The 24,078-nt window shown below is 57.1% G+C and overlaps 6 protein-coding genes across 6 annotated transcripts; 1 reads left to right on the top strand and 5 right to left on the bottom strand.

Annotated features, from left to right (window-relative positions):
- Positions 1–5,696: 5,696 nt before the first annotated feature.
- On the bottom strand, positions 5,697–6,573 carry J3D65DRAFT_326340 (uncharacterized protein). Its single transcript, XM_066795379.1, has 2 exons — positions 6,395–6,573; positions 5,697–6,311 (listed from the first exon to the last, which is right to left on the bottom strand). The coding sequence occupies exon 2, from the start codon at positions 6,191–6,193 to the stop codon at positions 5,792–5,794; it is 402 nt and encodes a 133-aa protein (XP_066656090.1). The 5' UTR covers positions 6,194–6,311; positions 6,395–6,573; the 3' UTR covers positions 5,697–5,791.
- On the bottom strand, positions 6,532–9,376 carry J3D65DRAFT_326213 (dual specificity protein phosphatase PPS1). Its single transcript, XM_066795378.1, has 4 exons — positions 8,301–9,376; positions 8,162–8,248; positions 7,045–8,113; positions 6,532–6,997 (listed from the first exon to the last, which is right to left on the bottom strand). Exons 1-4 carry the CDS (start codon positions 9,079–9,081, stop codon positions 6,871–6,873), a joined length of 2,064 nt encoding a protein of 687 aa, XP_066656089.1. The 5' UTR covers positions 9,082–9,376; the 3' UTR covers positions 6,532–6,870.
- Positions 9,377–10,619: 1,243 nt separating this feature from the next.
- J3D65DRAFT_569905 (uncharacterized protein) lies at positions 10,620–14,057 on the bottom strand (the record flags this gene model as incomplete). The annotated part of the gene is made up of 4 exons (XM_066797624.1): positions 13,919–14,057; positions 13,648–13,868; positions 13,152–13,516; positions 10,620–13,101 (listed from the first exon to the last, which is right to left on the bottom strand). Coding segments are annotated over exons 1-4 (3,144 nt in total), but the record flags the coding sequence as incomplete, so codon positions are not given.
- A 300-nt stretch (positions 14,058–14,357) lies between these two features.
- J3D65DRAFT_645487 (WD40-repeat-containing domain protein) lies at positions 14,358–15,869 on the top strand (the record flags this gene model as incomplete). The annotated part of the gene is made up of 5 exons (XM_066802214.1): positions 14,358–14,403; positions 14,456–14,610; positions 14,672–14,831; positions 14,879–15,740; positions 15,800–15,869. 5 exons carry the CDS (start codon positions 14,358–14,360, stop codon positions 15,867–15,869), a joined length of 1,293 nt encoding a protein of 430 aa, XP_066656087.1.
- Positions 15,870–17,198: 1,329 nt separating this feature from the next.
- J3D65DRAFT_326188 (uncharacterized protein) lies at positions 17,199–20,423 on the bottom strand. The gene is made up of 5 exons (XM_066795377.1): positions 20,357–20,423; positions 20,207–20,293; positions 19,580–20,057; positions 18,223–19,533; positions 17,199–18,172 (listed from the first exon to the last, which is right to left on the bottom strand). Exons 2-5 carry the CDS (start codon positions 20,225–20,227, stop codon positions 17,310–17,312), a joined length of 2,673 nt encoding a protein of 890 aa, XP_066656086.1. The 5' UTR covers positions 20,228–20,293; positions 20,357–20,423; the 3' UTR covers positions 17,199–17,309.
- A 1,898-nt stretch (positions 20,424–22,321) lies between these two features.
- J3D65DRAFT_645485 (major facilitator superfamily domain-containing protein) lies at positions 22,322–23,948 on the bottom strand (the record flags this gene model as incomplete). The annotated part of the gene is made up of 2 exons (XM_066802213.1): positions 22,322–23,419; positions 23,469–23,948. 2 exons carry the CDS (start codon positions 23,946–23,948, stop codon positions 22,322–22,324), a joined length of 1,578 nt encoding a protein of 525 aa, XP_066656085.1.
- Positions 23,949–24,078: the final 130 nt, after the last annotated feature.

The following is a 24,078-nucleotide window of genomic DNA, read 5'->3' as shown; positions in this document are numbered from 1 at the left end:
GGGATCAGGAATGAGGCTCCCAGAAACTTTGTGGACGTGCGCTTGGCAAAAAAAGGTAAATTTCCAGAGGCTGGCAGCAATGAATTGAGTGCTGTGTGCTGCAGGGAAAAAAGATTGACGCAGGGCAACGGGTGGGCCTTTGGATGCCTTGTCCGACGAGATGTTTTGGGCTTGTTCGGCAGGATAGGAGTGTGGTGTGTTGTCGCAGTGACGGCGCGGTGGTGGCGGCCTGACCGAACTGGAGGAGTGCAGCGTGATGTCGAGCCGGCGACGTGGAGGCAGAGAGCAGAAGCGGCAGGAGATGGCGACGGGCACTAGAGGTGTCCAGTAGGTTGTGCAGAAGACGGGGAGACAAACAGCTTGTCGGAGGAGAAGTCAGGGACAGACCAAGGGGATGCAGTGGTATGCGGCGGTGTGGCTGTGTGGACGACGGAGAGAGGGCGAATCGGCGGGCAGATCAGGCTCGGGAGGCGGCCTAAGCTTTTCCAGACGCGCCGCCAAGTTGTGCTAAGAGATTGCGACGCGTTGGCTCTCGGATTTGGCGACCAAACACCGGGGGGCAACGCAGCTGGGAAAAGGCTTGTCTGATATCGCCGTGCTTGTCGGTGGTGTAGGACGAACCGCAGCCCCGACGACGGCAGCGTGCGCCCTCTATAACCTTGAATACGACCCTGGTAGCTCTTGCGCCACGACCCCACGCCATCGGCCAAGTTTTAGCTTGTGTGTGTTGGCGCTGAGCCACACGGTCATTCGTCCCGCTGTCCATCCTTTCCATCCTAGCGCTCCGCGAAACCTCATCTTCATCCCACCCGCTTCCTTCGCCTCGCGTCTTTTGTTTTATCTCGGGTCATCCACCTCGTCCCGTCTGGCAGCTGAGCTTTCTTGGTCGTTGTCCTTCTCTTGCATTGCTTGAGCGTTGGTGTTTGATACTGCCTGGACGTACAGGACCATCCCTTGCCTCACGAGCCAACTTGAATCTGTAGCCGCGACTCCACAATACTCCCTGGCTGTCGATCCGTTTGATTAGTCGGCTTTAAGCTTTCGCCTTTGGCCGTTCGTTTGCCGCGTGCAGGAATGCAAAAAATCCCGTTTCCAACCTTGCTGCGCTTACTTCTGTGCCAACAGGCAGGTAGACATCATTGGTGACTGGCGTCAGTTGGGCTGGCTCGACGACCACGTCTACCCACTCCCAACGCGGCGGGGCGACCCAACTTATCTTGTCCACGGAATTGCGCCCTCTTTGCTGACGACGCACGTCGGGGTTGACAATGACTCGAAACGTGCCGCAGACACAAGCGCCGTCGTGTTTGGTTGTACGATGGATTGGAAAAATGAGCAGACGTCGTACCCGTATCGTGGACAATCGCTTACTAAGTTCCGTACTTCCTCCATACGGTTAGCGCGTATACCTGACCGCCTGCTTCGCCGCCATCCGCGATTTGTTCCTGGTGCTTAGCGCGAATGCCGTCCACAACCTGCATCATCGGCTTGGGCGCAACTTGAACGACTTCAACGACACTTGGACCTGGTCCGCACACTCCTTAAGCCTCGCACCTTTCTAACCTTCACCGACCGCAACCTCAACCCGCATTTCGACTTCGAACCCGGACGCGCTGCCTAGCTTTACCCTTCGCGCTATCCGCCTCGCACGCCCTTCGCGCATTCACGATACCACCCGTCTCTGGCCCTTGGACATCTTCCAAATGCTTGCCCACCTCCTCGAACTCTAGCTTCCCGCTACCTCGAACTCTCCGCCGAACACTTCCATTCAGACCCATCTCGCCCCCGCTTCCACCGCCCGCCACTTTTCCCGAGGGGCGCATAATACCCTCTCCTCCCCCTGTGCACAGTCGTAGAAGGGAATAGTTGCCAGGGATTGCACCCATCCAAATATTTGAAATGGCGGATATCGAATCATTGGAGCGCTTGTCGCTCGAATCTGCTGTCATCGGAGAAATCGGCAACTACTTGGAGCTCCCGGAAGCTCAACGCAAAGATCTTGCCAAGTTTGCCATCGAGAAACGATTGCTGGCAAAGTCTTGCGATGAGTTTCTGACTGACCCAGACCTCGACGGCGCTTTGGAAGCCAGCTTACTCAAGAGTATCGATCGTCTGGTCACCACCATGCATCCAAAGTTCAAGCTGCAAGAAAAGACGCGAAGATTCAAAGGCCTAGCCCTGGCTGACCAGGAGGTCCTTCTTCCTGAAGACGACCCTGCTCCAGCCAAAGACGACGCCAAAGACGAGACAATAGACGACACTTTCGCCATGCTCGAAGGTCTGGCGGGCACGGCCAAGCGGCCATCGGATAAGGGTCCTGCTGCTCCCAGAAATGGCAGTGTCAGTCCTGTTCGCTACGAAACTGAGGAATCCAGACGAAAGACGCATCGGCGAAGCTCAATATCTCGTTCACGGTCACGGTCCCCCAAAAAGCCGCGACAGCGCAGCTCACGCAACGACGAATTGATCTTCGAGGACAAGTATGGGAATACCATTACAAGTGAAGTTCCGGAAAGGAAACGCTATAGAGAAAGAGACTCTGAGGATTTTGGCTCCCGGAAGAGACGGTCTGAGAAGGCGGGGTACAATGGAAGAGATGATTACGAGGATGACCAGCACGAGAGAAAGAGCAGGCGCCGCCATCGTCATGACGATGATGGTTTTCGGAGACCACCAACTCCCGAGCTCGAGGACGATGCTCCGATTCTCAACAAGGTTTACGCTGGGCACGTCACAGGCATCAAGGATTTTGGCGCCTTCGTCAAAATTCATGGTGTTAAGGGCAAAGTCGACGGTTTAGTCCACGTTTCCCAGATGTCTGAGGATCGCGTAAACCACCCCACCGATCTCGTCTCCCGCGGTCAAGAGGTCAAGGTAAAGGTGCTGAAAATGGAGGGGCACCGGATTAGCTTGTCGATGAAGGAGGTGGATCAGATTTCTGGCGACGACCTCAAACCTGAGAAAAGATTTGCGTCTGGTGCGAACTCCCAGGGTCTTGGACGTGATGACAACAGCGGGGATGTGGGATTTGATGTCCCTGCCCCGGACCGCATCGCACCGCCCGCCAACTCCGTGAGGATGCCAATGAGTGACGAGGACAAGTTTGTTCTGAAACAAATGAAGATGGCAGGTGTTGATATTGGAGCTGAATATCCCGATTTCGTAGACCAGTACGAACAGGGCAACATCAACGAAAATGGTTTCCTGGACGAGGAAGAAGATGTGGACATCGAGGTCCGGGAGGAAGAGCCTCCTTTCTTGGCTGGTCAGACTAAGCAGTCACTCGAGTTGTCGCCCATTCGTGTCGTCAAGGCTCCGGATGGATCCCTGAACAGGGCAGCCATGAACGCCGACACTGTGGCTCAAAAGCGCAAAGAGCTCAAGCAAGATGAGGAAAAGGAAGTCAAGGCTCAGGAAGCGAGCAAGGTCAACCTCAGCAGCCAATGGAATGATCCAATGGCACAAGAGCGCCAATTCGCAAGCGACTTGCGCAACGCCCCGGCTTCCAAGACCAACGAGCCAGTCCCGGAGTGGAAACGCATAACGCAGGGCAAGACTCAGACGGGCAAACGCACAGACATGACTATCAAGGAGCAAAGACAGAGCTTGCCGGTCTACAAATTCCGCAAACAACTCATCGAAGCTGTCCATAATCACCAACTTCTTATTGTTGTCGGTGATACTGGATCTGGAAAGACGACACAGCTCACTCAGTACCTTGCGGAAGAAGGCTTTGCAAACGATGGCATCATCGGCTGCACGCAACCTCGTCGTGTTGCGGCCATGTCCGTTGCTCAGCGTGTTGCCGACGAAGTTGGGTGCAAGCTGGGAGCAGAAGTCGGATACACCATACGATTCGAGGATTGCACGAGTCCAGAGACGAAAATCAAGTACATGACCGATGGTATCATGCAGCGTGAGATTCTCATGGACCCGATGCTCACCAAGTACTCGGTCATTATGCTCGACGAGGCCCACGAACGCACCATTGCCACAGACGTCCTCTTTGGTCTTCTAAAAAAGACGTTGAAAAAGCGGCCAGATCTCAAGCTCATCGTGACTTCGGCAACGCTGGACGCAGACAAATTCTCGGAATACTTCAACAAATGTCCCATCTTTTCAATTCCTGGTCGGACGTATCCTGTGGAGATCATGTACTCGCAGGAGCCAGCAGAAGACTACCTCGACACCGCCTTGACGACCGTCATGCAGATCCACATTATGGAGCCTCCTGGAGACATTTTGGTGTTCTTGACGGGCAAAGAAGAGATTGACACGAGTTGCGAAATCCTGCACGAGAGGATGAAGAAGCTGGGTCCCTCGGTGCCGGAGCTGATTATTCTGCCCATCTACGGAGCCTTGCCAAGTGAAGTCGCCAGTCGAGTCTTTGAGCCTGCTCCCTCTGGAGGCCGCAAAGTCGTCATTGCCACGAATATTGCCGAGACGTCCATCACCATTGATGGCATCTACTACGTTGTGGATCCTGGCTTCGTCAAGCAGACTGCTTATGACCCCAAGCTCGGCATGGACCGTCTCCAAGTGACTCCCATCTCTCAGGCACAAGCAAAGCAACGTGCTGGTCGTGCCGGACGCACTGGACCCGGTAAATGTTTTAGGCTGTATACCGAATCAGCATTCCAGTCAGAAATGCTTCCAACGACGGTTCCCGAAATCCAGCGACAGAACCTGTCCAACACCATCCTCATGCTCAAGGCCATGGGCATCAACGACCTGCTCCACTTTGACTTCATGGACCCACCCCCAACGAATACGATGCTGACGGCGCTAGAGGAGCTCTACGCCCTCTCGGCCCTGGACGACGAAGGGTTGCTGACGCGGCTGGGCAGGAAAATGGCCGACTTCCCCATCGACCCAACGCTGGCCAAATCGCTCATCAACTCGGTCGACGAGCAGTGCTCGGACGAGATGCTGACCATCGTGGCCATGATCAGCGCGGTGCAGCAGGTGTGGCACCGGCCGCGCGACAAGCTGCAGCAGGCGGACAAGCAAAAGGCAAAGTTCCACGACCCCAACGGCGACCACCTGACGCTGCTCAACGTGTACAACGCGTGGCGCAAGAGCAGCTTCAGCGTGCCGTGGTGCTACGAGCACTTCATCCAGCCGCGCAGCATGAAGCGCGTGCGCGACGTGCGCGACCAGCTCATCACCATCCTCGAGCGCCACCGCTCGCGCGTCGTGTCGTGCGGCGCCGACACCAAGCGCGTCCGCAAGGCCCTGTGCTCCGGCTTCTTCCGCAACAGCGCCCGCAAGGAGGCCGCCGAGGGCGGCTACAAGACGCTCGTCGAGGGCAACATCGTGCACCTGCACCCGTCGTCGGCGCTCAACGGCCGCCACGCCGAGCACGTCATCTACAACTCGGTCGTCGAGACGACCCGCGAGTACATGCAGACCGTCACGTCCATCGAGCCGCGCTGGCTCGTCGAGGCCGCCCCGACCTTTTTCAGAGTGGCGCCCCAGGACCGCCTCTCGGAGCGCCGCAAGAAGATGCAGATTGCCCCGCTCGGCGGCCGCAATGGCGAGACGACGCTTTTGGGACAGCAGGGCCCGCGCAACAGGGGCGGCGGTGGCACTTGGGGATGAGGAGGATGTGGTGCTGAAGAGAGAGCGTGTGTGCGGCGTGGATGCAAGCAAGTCAGATGTGGATGAATGGGGTGGTAGTGGCGCTGCCGCGTTGGCCTCTAGTTATACATCCATCTCGCTTGCAACATCGGAATCGGAAATCAGACCAACGTCTATACCCATCCATCCACCATGATCGTTTCTTTCCTGTTCATCTCAAATGGGCGTCGTTTCGAGTCCGTAGCGTAACAACGGCGGCAGCAGCAATGTCGGTCAACGTGCTCATGTTAGGTTGTAAATGGCATTCTCGATTCAATTTTGACGCCACGCCTGTAATATCCCCTAGTCCATCCGCACCACGCAGACAAACAAACAGAGAGAGAAGAAGAAACAAGAGAGACCGTCCCGCCCCCGTCCCGTCCAACCAACCAACCATATACCCAATCCATCCCACAGAAAAAGAAACCACAACGCTCAACCAAATCCCGCCCATTTCCAGCAGCAGCAGCAGCACGCACGGTGCACAGCGATCAGAGCAGTAAGTAAAAAGAGTCAAGAGGAAAAAGCATAAAGGAAGTAGTAACCCGTCGAATGTAAGCAAGGCTCGATTCATCCATCATCGTATTGCATCCGTCATAAAAGTGTGATAGTAGTAGCGTAGTAGAAGAAACAGAGAGCGAAGACAAGGAGAAGAAGAAAGAAAAAGTGTGACATGAGAGACCACCACCAACGACAAGAAGAAGAGAAAATTCGGGACGGCGGGGCGCTGAGACACGGACGGCTTGCTTGCTTGCTTGCTTGATCGCCTGCTTACTCTCTGCTCCTCGGGCCAAGCCGCACCGCATCACGTAGCGCCGCAGCGGTAGTAAATCAGTTTACTCTGGAAAAGGGTGTGTAATTGTGAATAGAAGAGACAAAAAGACAAAATAAACGGGGCTGGCCAGGCAGAAGATGGGCAGGCAGGCAGGCGGGCAGGCAGGCAGGCAGGCAGGCAGACAGGCAGCAAGCTGGAAAGTGTACCACAGCAATAGTATGTGGTCGTGTGCAAAAGAAAAAACGAAGGCTGGCTTGCAAGAAGAATCAACGAAGAAGACGGAAATAGAGGTATCGGAGAGGAATTGAAGACGGTAGCAAAGGAGGATGATGATGATGTAGGACTCCTGTTAGCAGAGACGATGCAGGGGTAAATGACAGGCCATGCTGTCTCCTCTGAAAGCGACAGACAATCTCAACGATGGCTGAGAATCACAAGTCGTGACGCTGGCGGCACTGGTCGGACAGACACGTCCTTCACTGACGCGAATAGGGGCGGTTCATGAGGGCAATCTCGCGGGCTATTGTGCCCCATTCGAGTTCGCGTCGGACGGGCTCGCCGCGGCGCTGATGCTGATATTCCTCCCATTTGAGGAGCTCGTATCTAAAAAGGTCAGCTTTTGTTGACGTGTGGAGACGGAGAGGACTTGCGTAAATCTCAGATGCGGCTGGATAATCACATTCAACCGCCGTGCCCTGACGAAGCAGTATGCTCGCGGGAAACTAAGTCCCAACTCGCTCATGACTTCGGCGATGCAAATCGTTGCGCTTCGACTGACACCAACACGGCAATGGACCAGTGTTGCCGTGCCATTGCGTTTGCCCTGCTCGATGAATTGAAGACAGCGCGCAAACTCGCCAGTGAGTGGGTCGACGCCATTATCTTGTACTCGGTCAATGTAGAGCAAGTTTTCTGATCCCCAGTCATCGAGAACCTCGTTCGACCAGGAGACAGGCTCTCCCACAGACAAGACGCGGGTGATTCCAAGTTCGCGGAGCAATTCAGCGTTGTTGGCGTGATTCAAGTTGCCAAGGTACATATAAGGCAGTATTCGGCTTGGAAGGCTGCCGTCCATTCGGGTCAGCCAATCTGGTTCCGGGATGCTTAGGATGGACCCCTTGTAGCGAGGAGACTCTTGAAGGATGCGTGGTTGCACGCTCGCCAGTAATGAGACGTCGGTAGAGTATGCAAAAAAGTTTCGGCCGCGGTCACGATGAAGACGGACCCAGGCCTCGTGGACAGGGAGCCCTTCAGCAAACATAAAATACGTCAAAGCCAGCAAAGAGCTTTCCGTATATCCATCAGCGCAATGGATCAAGATTTTTCTTGCCCTGTCTGGCTTGACAGACATGTCAGCGTCGCCGTCCGAGTCCACGTCGGAATCTTGGACACCATCAGGATTGGCCGTGTCGAACATCCAGTGCACCATTTCCATCAACCTGTCAACTTCGGTGTGAGACCAAGTCGGAGGCATGATGCTACCGGAAGATGGAAAGGACAAGGTAATGGTAGGTCCCTTTTCCTTTTCGAGCATTTTGGATGCTGCCTGTAGAGACATGGTGTCGGGTGGTTGTGCCTGGTCGCTAGCTTCGATCAAAACGTCAAACTGGGCGCCATTCCAGAGGCCCAAGTCAGGGTCCGACGTCGGTCCCAGAAACACGTTGTTGCTTATTTCAGAGGCCTCAGACATGGTGCACATTTCGAGACGCTCCCAAAAGACTGGGCTTGGTCAGCAGTGCACTTGACGGCAATGATGGCTCAGCTTACAAAAGTCCATGACATTTCCAGTCATGCATGATCGCGAATCGATTGCGACCAATTCCGGGTGATGGTCTTCGAAAGCCTCAAACGGATCTGCGGATTTGTGTCAGAAACCAAACGCGTGCAGACGCCTAGCGCCACTTACCAGACACGACAAATGTGTTGAATTGTTGCACCTCGCAGCCATTCGCCACGTGCCTCGCCCTCCAAATTCTTTGGGCGGCCGATACTTTCCGCGCTAGCTTCAGGGTCTCGTCTTTGGAAGTCTTGTGGTCTCGGTAGACGACAATGTCTGAAACAGTGGCCATTTTGCAGGCCTGGATCTGAAAGTTTCGGACTGAGAAGCCATCCCTGGGGTCAGTGTCCAAGAACGATGCAGCGTCTTCTGGCGATTCGTGAGCGAGCAACAACTCGCTTGGGGGGATGGCGCCCTTGAGCTTGGAGTGGCCCATGTCCTCGCTAGCCTTGACAATGGTGATGGCGCGAATGCAGCGAGGCACCTTTCTCAACGAGTTTTGGCGCTGGACGAAAAAGGCCAGCTGGATCTGGTTCTCGGCATGCAGGCCATGTAGCCAGGGAAAGACTTGCTTCGGATCCGGCAGCGGCTGGGTCGCCAAGTGGTCCAGCGCCTGTGCAACGGAGTGTGCATCGATGGAATATACGTGCGGGTCGGTGGTGAGGGTGGAAAAGCTGTCTGGCGGGGAGAGGATGGAGGTGGTCTCGAGGACAGAGTTCTTGACTGGAGGAGATGCCGGAGGAGTCTCTGGGCCGCGGGTTGAAGGCTGGGGACCCGGGTGGCACACTGGCAGGTGCTTGTTTGGAACAGGAGGCGGCGTGCCCTTTGGATTCGAAGTCAAGGCGAGGTGTGGAGGCGGGGTCGAGGAGCGAGCGGGCAGCGAAGGAGCCCTTGCTACGGCGGCAGCCATTGCTGCAGCAAGGACGAGGAGGGGCGAGGTGAGAGGAAAGTGTCGCGAAGAAGAGGTGGACGACAAGTCGCAGTAAAAGGCGGGCGGGTGGCTGCAGGGCGATGGCGCAAGCCAGAGCGTAGGGCACACGAGTGCAGGCAGAGCGGACGCAGGAGAGGCGTGGTAAAAGTTGCAGATGTAGCGTCGAAACAGGCAGAGGAGCGGCGTATTTGATCAAGTGATGGCGAGGTTGGCGGTGGTTCGAGCAGTGGTGGAGAGGTCGGGTGGGGGTCTTCTGGCGGCGGCAATGGTGACGCGTAGGACAAGATGATGGGCTGGGGCGGAGAGTGGTGGAGGATGGAGAATTGGAGGCGAGCGAGCGAGCGAGAGGGAGAGAAGATGGAGGTGTGGCACGAATGGACAGACTGAGGTGAGGTGCTCTGGGTGTCTGGGCTGGGCTGGGCTGGCTGGTGCCAATCAGAGCGACCAGGGTGTAGGCGCTACGGTACGGAATCGAGGCGGGAGCAGACGTCTGCTTATCTCCATCTGTTGGCGAATTGCGACGACGCCGATCAATAAAGCCCAGTGTGAAGATGCAGGGCGCGGCTAGTTTCAGCGCGGGCGGGGCGATTGACAGCAAGCGGAACTGGAGTCGAGATGATCCAACACTCTCCTAGTCGTCTCCTCCACCGCAGTCCACCGTACATGTAGGTATGTATGTAGTCTGTGCGCTGGGGATGGGATCAGCTCCCTCTCCCGCGGCGCTTCCCCGCACCCCAACCCGGTCACTCCGTCCGCCCACTCCACCCTCCAGGTCCCCTCCACCCCGTCGCCTCTCTCTCTCTCTCTCATGATGCTCCCCCTACATGTACATGTACGCCCTCGCGTCCTCATGCTACACGCAGCTCGACCAGCGCAGGCACCCATCCCCATCCCCCGCCGCCGCCGCCCTCGCCCTCGCCCTCGCCCTCGCCCTGCGCCAAGCAAACCCCATCTCGACGGCCGCCGAAGCTGCGCCTTTCGCCCAGTTTCATCTTTATCCCGGCCTCCTTCGAAGCTTTTTGGCTCGACGCCTCCCACCATCACCCCCGACTGCCCGCCCACCAACTGCTGCGGCTGCTAATCTTTTCTCCCTCTCGCTCTCCTTCTCTCTACATCTCGACTCTGCCGCCCCGCCGCATTGATCGTGCTGATGCAGTCCACACTCCATTGTACTCCTGACACTGCCTCGCTGGCTGGCGCGACTTGACCTGTGTCGCGTTACTCTCTTCTCGGCTACGGACCATGCGGCTACCTGCAGCATCTGTTTCCTTCTCGCCCACACGCCTTCCAAAATTGCGCACATTTGGCCGGCATTGCCCTCCAATGCCGTGCTGTATTAAGCTCGCTCAACAATCTAGGTTGCGGCACACACGCCTGCCTTTGCCAAACCCCTGTCAACTCTAAATGTGTCCATTCTTGTCAAAGACTTTCACGTCTTTTTATTTCGGTGCCTTTTGACTACACCCCTAACCCCTTGCCTGCCGACCCCTCATCAACCCCCCTGCCCGTCTCCCCCACCCACGACCCTCTCCCGCAGCTCTTCACTCAACCGGTCCACGTAGAACCCTCTCAAGTCGGCCGGCACCCCTTCAAATGCCTTTGCAATCTTCTCCACCGCCTTCCTGCCCTCCTCGTATCCGGCCAAATCACGGTTGCCGTAGACGTCGCGGCCAACGGCATACGCCTCGCTTCCGAGATTGCGCCAGAAACAATTGACGGCAACGCTGAAGCCCGCCTCCGCCTCCGCCGTCTCGGGCCTCACGGCATGGCTCCACATGGGCGGCAGGAACAAAATCTCGCCCGGCGCCAGCGTGCCCTCCCACGGCCTGGTCCTCGCCAGCCTCTCCCTCTCCTTCAGGGGCCGTCGCGCCCACTCGCCTTCCTCGTCGCCATCGTCGTCGTCGTCGTCGTCGTCGTCGTCGTCGTCGTACCACACGTCGACGTCGGAGCTGCTGGCCCCCGCCGCGTACCCCAGGTGCTTCGCGTCGGCCGGCGCGTACAGCCGCACGCGCTTGCGGCCGCGCACCTGGCACAGCACGTTGGCCAGCACGTCGTAGTGGCACCACAGCGCCACGGGGCCCGAGATGCGCAGCGGGCTCGAGTGGAGACCACCGCCGCCCGCTTCGTCATCGTCGATCACGTCGCGGATGGCCGCCGGCAGCGCAAAGTCGGGCGCCAGCGCCGCAAAGTCGGTGGCCAGGTGCGTCGGCTTCTTGGCCGGCTGCGTCGACGCCACGCTGCGCAGGTAGACGGGCTCGCCGGCCAGGGCCCGCGCGAGGAACCCCGAGAAGGTTTCTTTGGCGTAGCTGAAGTTTTTGGTCGCGAATGTCATGCGTGCGCTGGGCGACGAGTGGATTATCACGGGTCGCTCAGGGGTGATGGCTTCGAGGAGGTAGCCCGGCGTCCATTTGGTCACGCACGCGCCGAGCGGGAGGTTGGTGATGATGGCGGGCTGCGAGGAGCGGACGAGGGCCGAGAATGATGCCGAGTCAGCCATGGCGATGCGTGGAATGGCGCTTTTGGGCGGCGGTGGCGGCGGCGGCAGACTCGGAAGAGGGCAGGGGGCGTATGATAGAGATAGCACCGTAGATGTGGTGTTCCAGTAGCTGCCCATGGAGAAACAGACGGCACCGCCGCCGAGCAGCAGCGCGTTGCCGTCTGGTGTTGAAGTGACTGCCGTGCCGATGAACAGGGGGCGCCGTTGGGCCCGCGGTGGCATTTGAACGCGCTCGACATTGAGAGAGTGCCTGCTCGCAATGACCAAGACGACTTCGTCTTCCCAACGTGGCACGCCGTCTCGAGTTATGCCTCCTACGATCAGTACCCGGTCTCCTATCCTTGCCACGCTGGCGCCGAATCTGGCGAGCGGCGATTGTTGGCGATGTTGAGAAAGACTACTCGTCCCTTCTGCGCGCAACAACGAACATCTGATTCTATACTTGTCTGAATCTTTGTCGAACGACAGCTCCCACCACCAGACATCCTCCAGCACGACACCATCTGGCGACATGCCGCCAGCGACGACACCGCGAGTGCCCTCATCTTCGACAGCATACATGGATGCGCCGAAGCGCGGGCCCAGTGCTGCGTTTGGGGCGGAAGCAGCGTCCACTCCGACCTCAACCGGCGACCACCCGCGCTCTTTGCTCCAAAAGAGCCAGGACGACAGTGCGTCGGTGCTGGACGTGCGGCCACCAAAGACGAGGACGCCGCGGTCAGCACCGATCGATACCGGTACAGCGCAATGCCGGTAGCGAGATTGCGGAAGAGCGGACGCCGTCTGCACTTCAAGACCATCTGGTCCGCTTTGGAAGACATAGCACGCGTCTTGGGCTCTGTTGGGCGACGTGCGGCCGCCTACAAAGAGGGCCGAGGTGCCGCTCAACGGCGTCATCGTGTGGCACATTAATGGCAGAGAGACCGGGAAAGTGGTGGTTTCGAGGTACTGGCCAGATGGCTCGAGCAGGTCGACGCTGGCGAGACGCGATTGCGCGCCATAGCCTCCATGGTGGATGATGCTGGATTCTAGGCCACATGCGGCACCGAAACGGCGGAGTGGCGCGTCCTGTTGGCTGTTCGGTGCTGGATCGAGATGCAGCTGCCAGGAGAGCGGTTCGGATGTCGAGGCAGCATCACAAGATTTTGTATCGGTTGACCCATCACTTTGTTGTGACTCGGGCCTCGTCCGCGCAACAAGAAGGATGTAGTGGCTGCCAAAGAGAGCAAACTCCTCCCACTCGTCAAAAGGCTCAACATCGTCAAGTGCTATGCGTTGCTCTGCCATCAGGAAGCTGTCGTCGCCCCAAAGCTGCCAAAGCGTCCGGGCATCCACGTGAGGCCAGCCGGCCTTGACAAATCTGCGGGCTTGGGCCTCAGGGGTAGGATATTCGTAGACTACTTTCAGATGGGTCTGCAGCTTTTCAAAGTGCCGCAGCATCGTCGACGCAAACGGATGGTCCGGTCCGTCGGGGAGACACTGTTCCAGGATGCAGAATCGTGCTGTCGTTCTATTAGCAATTGTCAGAGAGCCAGGAACAAGTTTAAAGCACCATCGTTGAATGAGCTCGCCCACGAGACGACGGCATCGGCGCTCTTGACGTCCATGTAGGCAACGGAGACTTCAGCGACAAACAAGATGGCCTTGTTCTCAGCATTGGCGACTGATTTCAGGATCCGTTCGAGTTCCGCAAGTTGGCGCAAATCGCAGCCGACTGTAACGTATTGTCCTGCTTGCCAGACCGCAGGCTCTTTTGAGGTCCAGTTTCGAAGAAAAGGGAACGAGTTTTTCAAATCGTCGGCTTGGTCGATGCAAGCGCGTTTCTTTTGCATTAGTTGTGGATAGTCGACGTCGACAAAGGTCGTTTTGTCAACGAGCTCCGGAAATTTGTGAAGTATGATGAATGGCAATGGATCACTGCAATGGTTAGTTTGTATACAGGTAGACAGACACGCTCGAAGAAGAGACCGAACGAATAGATGAACAAGTTTTTCAGTGAAGTAGCAGGAATGGTCAATTTCAGGACTTGACTGGGACATCTTACTCACTATCCACAACCCAAATTTACAACCACCTTTTCGCGATCAAGATCCTCTTCGAGGAATTTCTTGACCGTGAGCTCGACAGCCTTCATTCGAAGCCAGTAGCCGCGATTGATCAATGGACTTCTCCTCTGGGATTTGCCGACAAATGGTCTAAAGAAGTCTGGCTCATCCCGATGGTACAGCTCTACTACACTTCTTTTGGAGACGATGCTGCTATCATTGGTCTATGCTTTCGTCAATGCCGGAGTCGTAAAGTAGTCGACTTGGGTCCAACCTGCATAATATCAACATCCCGCTTTTCTTTGGTCGATCTAGGCACCGGTCGAGCGGTGTCAATTGTGGAAGGCGCCATGGTCGAAGTTGGGAGACCCGTCGCAGCCTGTCCACTGGCGAGACCAACGGCTGTAGTGTCGTGGAGTGGTCAGCGGGAGAAAAATGGCGTTCCGTGACGAAAAACGAGGCGCAAGCGTGGCTGACGGGCGGAAGCTTGGGCCAGTGTGGCGCCTCTCATCCCAGCCTTGCCTGCCACTCACCACAGCTCCCCGCAGACCTCACCTCCATTGCCAGTCATGTATCCGGCATAGCACTTCAACTCCCGCCATCTTCCCTCGCCCATCTCTCCCAGGCTCACCGAACCTCGACAATCACTCCGCTCCGCCGTCCTCCTACACCTCGCCTCTGGCGTGCCAACTCTCGCCATGGCGCATTCCTTGATGAATTTCGTCACATTCAACCAGGACTACACTGCTCTTGGCGTCGGTGAGTCTCCCCACACCCCGCTCTGCAGCCAAAGCTAATTCCCGTCGCGCAGCCACCAAGAAGGGCATCCGCCTGTATGACACGGAACCATTCTCAAAATACTTTGAAGGCGAGGAGGGAGATGTTTCGATCATGGAGATGCTCTTTTCCACCTCCCTCGTTGCCTTGATCCAGTCGCCGCGACTCCTTCGCATACGAAACACAAAGGTACGGCAGATAAGGACATGATCGTACATGGATGGCCGGTCAGCTTGCTGACCGACGGCAGAGGCACTCGACAATATGCGAGCTCACCTTTCCCACGCGCGTTCTCGCAGTCCGCCTGAACCGCAAGCGCCTGGTGGTGGTGTTAGAGGACCAAATCTACCTCTACGACATTAGCAACATGAAGATGCTGTATACGATTGAGACGTCACCCAACCCGCATGGTACGGACATTCATTCCATCAGCGAGAGCAGCCGCTGACAACTCCAGGAATCGTTGCGCTATCGCCCTCTTCCGAACGCAACCACCTCGTCTACCCCTTGCCCAAAAAGGACGCCCCAACGTTTTCGGCACCACACGCCCCACCTACCGGACCGCACGTGGCACCAAGGACAGGGGAGCTGCTGATATTCGACGCGACCAAGATGGAGGCTGTCAATGTAATAGAGGCACACCAGGCGCCGCTGTCCTGTATAGCCCTCAACAACGAGGGCACTTTGCTCGCGACCGCCTCGGAAAAGGGCACAATCATCCGCGTCTTCTCCGTGCCAGACGCACAGAAGCTCTTTCAGTTTCGAAGAGGCTCGATACCGGCAAAGATTCTCAGCATGGCCTTCAATTCGACGTCAACCCTTCTCTGCGTTTCTTCGGCAACAGATACCGTCCACATTTTCCGGCTGTCGCCGCAGACCGATGCGCGCGCAAAAGATGGCACACAATCAGGCCGGCGGTCGTCAGCGGCATCGCGTGATCGCAGTCTCAGCCCCAGCAGCGAGGACTTGGCAGAAGGCATGGATGAGAGCACGTCAGGCGCTCCCGAGCGGAAACAAAACAATCCGGGCCTGGCCAGCATGCTCCGGCGGACCTCGCAAAACGTGAGCATGGGGTTTGCGCAGAAGCTGGGCGGGTACCTCCCCAGCGCCGTAGCCGAGATTTGGGAGCCCGCTCGCGACTTTGCGTGGGTCAAGATTCCCAAGCGGCATGTCGAGGGCCCGCCCATGCACCCGAGCAATGTCGTCGCAATGAGCAACAACGGGCCGCAGGTCATGGTCGTGACCAACGACGGCAGCTTCTTCGTCTTCAATATTGATTTGGAGAAGGGTGGTGAGGGGGCGCTGGTCAAGCAGTACTCGTAAGTTTCGATCGACGGCAGGGGAAATCATTCGCTAATGCACTCGCTTCGTCCTTCAGGGTCCTGGAACCGCATGATAGGCTCGGCAGCAACAACACCAATACGTCATCTGAAGACTTGGCTTCGTGAGAGGGCGCGCGACGCGCGCGTCGGTCTGTCGCAACGGCGATTTCTCCCCTCTCAATCTCTCTTGGGAGATGGTACTTGGCTTATCTTTTCCCCTCCTGTTCCTTTCTTCTCCTCAACCTTATTCTATTTCCTAGTTATCGTACCCCCCCCGGGCGCCCTTTCCCCCCCACCTACGCGGGGTCTCCCTGTCCGTTTTGTCTGTCTGTCTCTTCGGGCTCGTCGTCGTCGTCATTACGAGAAGAAGTGGAAGGACAATCTTCATCTCTCTTCGTTGCATGGACGGCGTTTGATATCTTTGTGTTCTTGTTGTGGTAGGCCGGCTCGCTCGGTGGCTATTTTGAGTGGATCGAATGAATGGATGATTGCTTGCTTGCTTGCTGACATGGCATGAGATGCCATGGGTTGCGAGACGTGATGTGTTGTTTTTGCCGTTTTTGCTTCGTTTCTTGCTGTTGCTGCTGCCGCCGATAATGGCTGCTGCCACGCTTCTACCCTCGTCTTTTTTTTTTTTTTTTTTTTTTTCTTTTCTTCTCGAATCAACAGTTGCGAATACGCCCATGTCTGTCTGCTATGAAGATGACTGCCTCTCTCCTCCCCACAACCTCTTTCTCCACGTGCATTCGTGCGAGCTTCATCAGGAAGGGAGAAGATTCATCCGTCTACATTGTTACCTTGGGCAAGCCCGCCCGCCCACCCGCCAATCCTCAAACTGTGTTCTCTCTTCACGACAAAGCCTGCATCACCCAAACCACGACCTCACGCAATCACCACACACCACCCCCATGAAAAGTTTTCGGTGCAGATTCAGATTAAGTCATGTATCTAGAGGGTATCGTATCAGAAAAAAAAAAAAAAAAGAAAAACAAAAAAGGGAGAAAAGGAGGAAAGGAGGAGAGGAAACGAAAGAAAGGGGGTGTTTTTGGTTGGTCGTTGTCAGTCAAGGCCGTTACAGGAGACGGATGGACGGACGGACGGATAGACGGTGCTGGATCCCCTCCTTCTTTCTTCTCTTGCTTGCTTGTTTTGTCCATCCTGTCTGAATCAACGAACGAGTGGTTGCTGTGTCTCTCCGTCCATTTTACATCGATCCATCCCTTGACTTTCGCGCTGTCACTGCCAACGTCGACTCTCCCGTCACCTGTGCTTGCATTCACCTCGAGATCCGTCTGCATGGTGGCAGACAGACGTGGACAGAGACGGCAGACGAACGGCAGGTAAGAGAGAAAAGGAGGAGAAGGGGTATTAAGCACAAAGCCAAGGCAGCAACTCGTGCCCAGCAAGGTCAGACGGGCCCAAGAGCAAGCTCGAGACCTGAAAAAGGAGAAACAAAGGAGACCCAGGTGGGTATCGCAACCTATCGTAACATGCTTCGCCGACCACGGTCAACCGACGCTTTTTCGTCCTCGTCTCTTTTTGCTTCTTTCTCTTCAGACCTTTCTTTTACCAGTACATCTTGGGCTCGGCAATGGGCACCTCCTCCATGGGGTCCCACACAATGTTGCCCTTGTCGTCGAAGCTAGCGGCCGTGTCGGTAATGGCAATGACCTTGCCCGTGTCGCGCACCTCCTGCCGGCTGCAGCCAACCGAGTCGCGCGGGATCCAGAGCATCGGGGGCAGCGTGCTAATGCTGGGGTGGTAGAAGGCGTTGCGCTCGGCCTCCGGGTTGTGGTCGTAGAGGTGGTCGGCGTCGGCAAAGTTGCGCGGGACCATGCGGCGCATAGTCGCATAGTCCGTGTAGACGTCGGGACGCAGGAACTTTTGGAGGATGGACGGCTTCTCGCGCTGCAGAGGGTGGCGAGTGGGGGAGGAGCCGTTGGCGACGCCCTTGTGGGCCGTGTCCTCCGTCGTAGCCGTCTTCTCGTAGGCAATGTTACTGCCCCTGGGCTGGTGACCGTTGGTAGGGGCGTCGGCACGCTCAGAGGGGGGCAGGTCCGACTCCATGGCGAGCAGGCGACGCTCCTCGTCTTGGAGGGAGCGCGGCATGAACTTGAGGAGAGGGTCCAAAGCGGCGTTGAGCGAGGCGTGGTACACAACGGTGAACACCAGGAGAATGATCATGAGAATGAAAGGACCGAGAGCACCCTTGTCGCTGAGTTGAATGGCAAAGAGACCAATGAGACAGAGCTCGGCAACGTAGAGGCCGACAAAGAGCTGCTGAAGCGCGCGGGGGTAAACTAGGCCCTTGGTGTCCACATCAATGTCGTAGACGTAGAGCAAGTTGTAGCGGTAGGCAAAGTAAAACAGCCAGAGACCCAATCCCGCGAAGAGAAGGACCAGGGGTGCAATGCAGGCGTAGCAGATGGCTGCAAACGTTAGCAAAGTTTTTCATGCTATGCATGCACGATAAACTTACCAATGACAAACAAGTTGGTGTAGACCGGGAAAACGGTACCCCAGCCCAGTCCAGAGAGCGAGACCCAGCGCTTGTACATCTTGCGGGGCGTCTTGTCGAGGAACTTGCTCAGAATCTTGGCGATGATGAGCCCAGCCAATCCAAGCAGCAAGCTGGAGACGACACCCAGTCCCTGCAGCACGAAATAGGAAAGGTAAAAGCCAGATGCCGTCGGAATGGTGGTTGCGAGCTTGCTTGTGATGCCGGTGGGATTCTTGATGATGTCACCGGCGGCCGAAGCTGCTGCTGATCCAATCGTTGCGACAAGGAATACCTGGACAACCTGAAAGGCAAAGTAGTAGTTCTGAACGGTCAACTCCACCGCCGATTTGGTCGGGTCACCCGATAGCTTGGCCATCAGGCGCAGAATGACGGGAAGCAGTGCCATCAAGACGGCCAGCAGGATGGTCGGGAGCAGACCCGTAATCACTCCCTTGATCGCGCCAGGAACATCGTCAATGAAGGACAGAGCAGGGATGACGCAAGTCAGGTTGTCCACGTTCGAAATAGCACCGACAAAGGCAACGGGGATGGACCAGAAGACGACCAGCGCACAGATGAAGGCAGTCGTGACGGTGACGCGCATGACGCGCTCCCACCACCTAATGCGCAGGTTGCTCCAAATGATTTCACCAGGCGTGAAGCCAGTGAAACGCGGGGCCATGTGCAGGGCCTGATGATGGGTGAGACTCTGAAAGGCGCCCTGCGCGTTGGCGAGCGTGTCGAACTCGACGAATACGGCACTAATCTTCTTTGCGTCTCCAGCACGGTGCTTGTGCTGCTCCTTTTCGACCTCTGGAATCATCTTGGCAAGTTGGGCGCGCGACCAATCAATGGTGTCAACCTTCTTGCCAATGATGGGCTTGAGGCGGTGCGTCGGACGGTCCTTTGCCCTGATCCAGCGGGCTGCGACAGATCCAGAGTCCTGATCGCCATTCACTTCGGGCAATTCTTCAACGCCGCCCTTTTTGGACTTGGCCAACTGCACCATCCTGCAGAGCTTGGTCTCGGCACCCTCGAGCTGCAGAGCAATCTTGTCGCGCTCCTCGACGTGCTCCTCGAGCTCCGAGGTGTCGGTAGGAAGCCAGACGCGCCTGACGTGTTCGCCGAGCAGGTCGCGCATGCGGTGCTCATCAAGATAGGTGTCTGGGACAGCAGTGAAGAGGACGGTACGAGAAGAAAGGCGGTTGGCGTAGAGAGGAGACATGAGAAAGGCCTGGCGCAAGTTGATGTAGAAGATGGATTCGCGGGTGATCATGAAGATGAGGAATCCTGAAAAAGTAAGCAAATGTAAATGCCAGGGCTGCGCAAAGCCTACCAAAGAAGATGTAGGCACAGCCAGCGTGCGCAAAGTAGCGGTAGTAGTTGTTGGTAACATTGGACAAGTTCAAAATGTCCAATTGCGACTGACCGCCTCCGCCAGTGGCATTGACCGGGAAGAGAATTGGAAAGGTGATCAAGCAACCGACAAAGCACGAAATGACGCCCATCTTGAGCAGGCGCAAGAACAGGAAGCCGTCGAGCGAGTGGTGAGTGAGGACATAGCTGTCGGGAATCTTGACAAAGGCGCCAATCCAGCTAAAGAGGCCATTGGGGAGCTCGGGCGAGCGCTCGTGCTCGGGGAGGGTGTTCAGCACAGCGCGGGCCTGGTACCTGCGAGTGAAGATGCGGCGCAGGATGAGGAAAATGGCGAAGAAAATGCCGGCGTAGAGGAGCACAGGGACCAAGGTGGAGAGGAGCTGCGAGGCCGAGACGCTCTCCTTGGTCTGCGCCGAGCCGATGTTGTCGTCGGAGCCCTGCAACGACGTGTTAAGAATAGTTGATAGGCAAGCGGCTTCGCCCGTGGCAGCCATGGGGGGTAGGAGACGGCAAAATGAGATTTGGGTAGGGTGTGCGGCAGAAGGTAGGGTGAAGAAGAGGACTGGCAAACAAAGAGTAAACATACCTGGGTATCGCACTTGGCCATGATGTCGGGTGTGGGGCGCAGCGTTCAGCGCTTGGGCAAGCGCAAACGCACGCAGGGCTGGGTGTTCTTGGGCGGTTAAGGACCGACTGTCAGTGGCAGTGGTCGAATGGGGTGGGAGGTGTGGAGAACCGAAGCAGGCTGGCGGCGGCGAAGGCGAGGGCGACGACGAGGGGGGCAAGCCGAGTGTTTTAATCGCTGGAGCAAGATTGCCCTAGACGATGACGCTCGGACGGCAAAAAGCAAGAGGTCGGCGGCGGGCCTGGACGTCACGGCCTGCTGATTCGCTAGCACGGCAGAGCAATCTCAACATGTCAAATTGCGCATCCCGGCGCAGCTGAGCGCCTCTGCCCATGTACCGCCCATGCTTCGGTGGCTGGAGCTGGCGAGCCACACCTCGCGGCGTTGCCATTGGACGGCCGTCGGTTTCGTGTGGTGAGCCCCTGCTGCACATCCCCGCCGTCAACTCCGACTGCGCCACGGGTCCAGCGACAGCGACAACACCTCCACCACAGGGCAGATGCCAGATAGGCTCTCCCGGCTCAACATGTGAGTTTGTGTGGCACAGCCCGGCAGAATCAACCCACCTCCCCTACCTCGGCCGCCTGAGCTATTGGCTCTCGTGGTCTCTCTCTCAAGCTTTTGCGGCCCGCCTCGCGGTTTGGTTTGGCGTCGACATCAGCCACGTCGTGCCACAGGGGTTTTTTGAATTATTTTTTCATGGCGCAGCTCAAACTTCTTTGCTGCCTTGTCGCCCGATCTGATCGGCCTTTTTGCTCTCTCATGCAGCCATGCAAGTGCCACACCACACACACACCACAGCAGCATCCTCACCTCAGCTTGTTTCGACGTGCAAAACTGGTTTGAGGCCAAGGCATGATGGATGCGCATGACTCTGCTCAACGGCCGCCGGCAGCCCCCCCAGCTCTCCTAATCCACCGCGCTACCGAATCCGTCGCCGCGCTTGGTCGGCCTGTTCCACATTGAAAGCGCTGCAGAGTGCAGAGTGTGCATCTGTCACTCAAATCAAGTCTGCGTGTGGCTGGCCCTGCGACGCCGACCGACGTGCACTGCTCTTTTTTGCCCCCGTCGATCGCTGGTCCCTACGCATGCACGACGACGACGACGACGACGACTCTGGTCCAAGAATGGTCCGACCCAACCCAACGCCCTCGCCCGCCCTGCAGTCCACACATCCCGCTTCGCTTCTCTTGATAACGACTTAACTACGCAATCCACCAAGACATGTCCCAGACACCTGGCTGTCCCCGCTCGGCACGTCGCACACCCCTCGACTTGTTTTGACCCCTGTCCGTCTGTCCGTCCATCCCTCTGTTCCCTTGTTGATAAACAACATGACATCATCCTCATTTTTTCCCCTCGCCCACCTCTTGCACATCGGCACATCGCATTCTCGCCTAAGATAAACAACTCAAGTCCATCCTTTCTCTCTTCCGTGGCCACGTTCCGACCTAGTTGCGTCCGTGCCATTGTATTGCGACTAGCGTTTGCCGGCCGGTAGTCTCTTCACTAACGCCCTTCCCATGACCAACCCCCCCGTCTGCTCGCACGATCGACGTGGTGGGGGCAACCACAGTAAGCCGTGATGCTGTAGTCACAAAGTGAGAAAGCCCTGCGCGTGCGACTAGACATCTGCTCTTGCATTATTCAAATCAAGTATTCATTTCGCCCAGCCACCTGCGTCCAACCAAAGCGTTTGGTGCCCGAGTAATCATTTTCTTCGCCCGCCCGCCCAAGCAACTCAGTATGCGTGTCTTATCCTGCGCCGCCCAATGCTAGAGTCGAGAGCTTTTCGAAAGGAAAGGAGGGACTGGAAACGAGGAACGGGAAACACAAGACGCCCATCTGCCCTTTCGACCAGCGATGGGATGGACAGTGGGAGAAAAGGGACACGCTTTTTGTTTGACCGATTGTGGGTGGACTGAGTCGAGGGACGTGAAGAACGACGCGAGTGTTAGAGGGGAGTGTTGACAGGAGACAGAAGAAAACACCCCGACTGCCCTTCTTCTTTCCCCTTTTCCTTTTGAAGAGCGGCTCCGCCCATATCTTTTCAACACCCTTTCAACCAACGCATCTTCACGCTCTCACATCACGCTCCTGCACTCCGCCATCCCTTCCCTCCTTCTTGCCGCGCCTCTCCCCCATGAACAGTGCTGCCGCCATGGCCGCAACTCCGCAAACACCGCCCATGACGGCCATCATGCCGCCAAAGCCGAGCACGCCCTTGAGCGCTCCTGCAACCAGCGGTCCAACGGCCAGTCCAGCATTCCACACCATGCCATTGAGGCCGTACAACTGGGCGTAGGGCCCGCGCTCCCCAAACAGCTCCGGGTTGGCCGCGTGGTAGCACTCGACGACGAAGCCCGCCTCGACCAGCGACGGCGCGTTGACAATGGCCATGCCGACGCCGCAGAGCGAGAGCAGCACGCAAAAGACGGGCAGGCTGCTGGCGTTGGTCGAGGCGTTGGGCCCGTCGCCGTCAATGGCCAGAAAGCTCAGGCTCGATAGCGCGTTGGTCCCGATGCCCGCCGTGCGCGCCCCGGCTACGCCCAAGAAGCCCATGGTCACGGGCAGCAGCCACGTGTAGCCGGCGATTGCGACTGTGCGCGGGCCCAGCTTGTCGACGGCCCAGCCGGCTGCCGGTCCGACGATGAGATCAAAGGTGCCGAGAGAGAGGAACAGAAGGCCAGCACGCAGGCTGTTGAAGCCGAAAAGTTCCTTGGCCGCCACCGGGAGCGTGCTGTCAAAGGTGCCCATCAAGAGAGCTTGCACGAATCCAACAAAGAGGGCCGTGGCGAGGCGCGGAGAGCGGCCGAGGAGACTGAGGATAGGCACGTGTCGGATCAGGAACGTGGACTCTGGCGGGAGGACGTAGGAGTCGTCAAGGCTGCGATTGGACGAGTTGCTCGACGGAAGCAAGGGGGTACGTTCAGTCGGCGGCGAAGGGCTGGGCGATTCCGACTCTCGAGGCTGGCCGTTGACGTTCTTCGATGCTGAACAGTCCACGTCGTATTTTACGAGTTCCTTGGGCTCAATGACCAAGAGACGCATGACGAAATCTACAACTACGACCGCGAGGCTTACGCCAAAGACACCTGTGTAGCCAGTGTGACGGTATAGTGCACCACCAAGGACAGGCGATATCAGACCGCCCACAGTCATCAAACTGTAAATCTGGGGTTTGTTAGCAACGCTTGCAAAATTTCCGGGGCAGCGCTCTTACAGATCCAATGACGGATCCCAGGTTCTCGGATCCAACAGTCTCCACAAGCAGAGCCAGACCGACCACCCAAACAACGGCAGCTGAAAGACCCTGCAATGCCCTTGCTATGGTCAGGGCGAGAATAGTCTGGCCAAAGGCAAACAGAATCGTTGACAACAGCAACGACGTCAAACCCAAGAGAAAGGGCATCCGTCGCGTTCCCCATCGATCAGCGAGCATTCCAGTAATAGGAGAGCCGATTACGGATGCGCCGGCGTACACGGCAAGCAAATTCGAGACTTGTTTTTGGATTTGGTCCTCGGGCAGGTGGATGCGGTCTTCGAGCATGAATGGCAGTACCGGCACAATCAGACAGTACAGGGCCATGTCGGTGAAGATGCCCATGCCTACGGTGCTGACGATGAAGCCCGTCGAGGACCGCCACCGAAGCCCAAGGGGACGCCGTTGCGGCGGCCGGGGCTCGGGGTGTGTGCCTGGCATGTGTGCTGATGGCATTGTCGGTACGACAAAGTCGATGGGACAGCACGAAGGTGCGCCTTGGATCCCCATATAAGCAGATTCGGGAGGGCTCTTGGCGTTATGACAGCAAAGTGGTGATTAGGCCCCCGAT

This window comes from Phyllosticta citribraziliensis, assembly GCF_038025025.1.
Source record: "Phyllosticta citribraziliensis strain CPC 17464 chromosome Unknown J3D65scaffold_5, whole genome shotgun sequence".
NCBI classification, from domain to species: Eukaryota; Fungi; Ascomycota; class Dothideomycetes; order Botryosphaeriales; family Phyllostictaceae; genus Phyllosticta; species Phyllosticta citribraziliensis.
The sequence above is the reverse complement of the archived record's forward strand: the minus strand, read 5'-3'. Positions and strand labels throughout refer to the sequence as shown.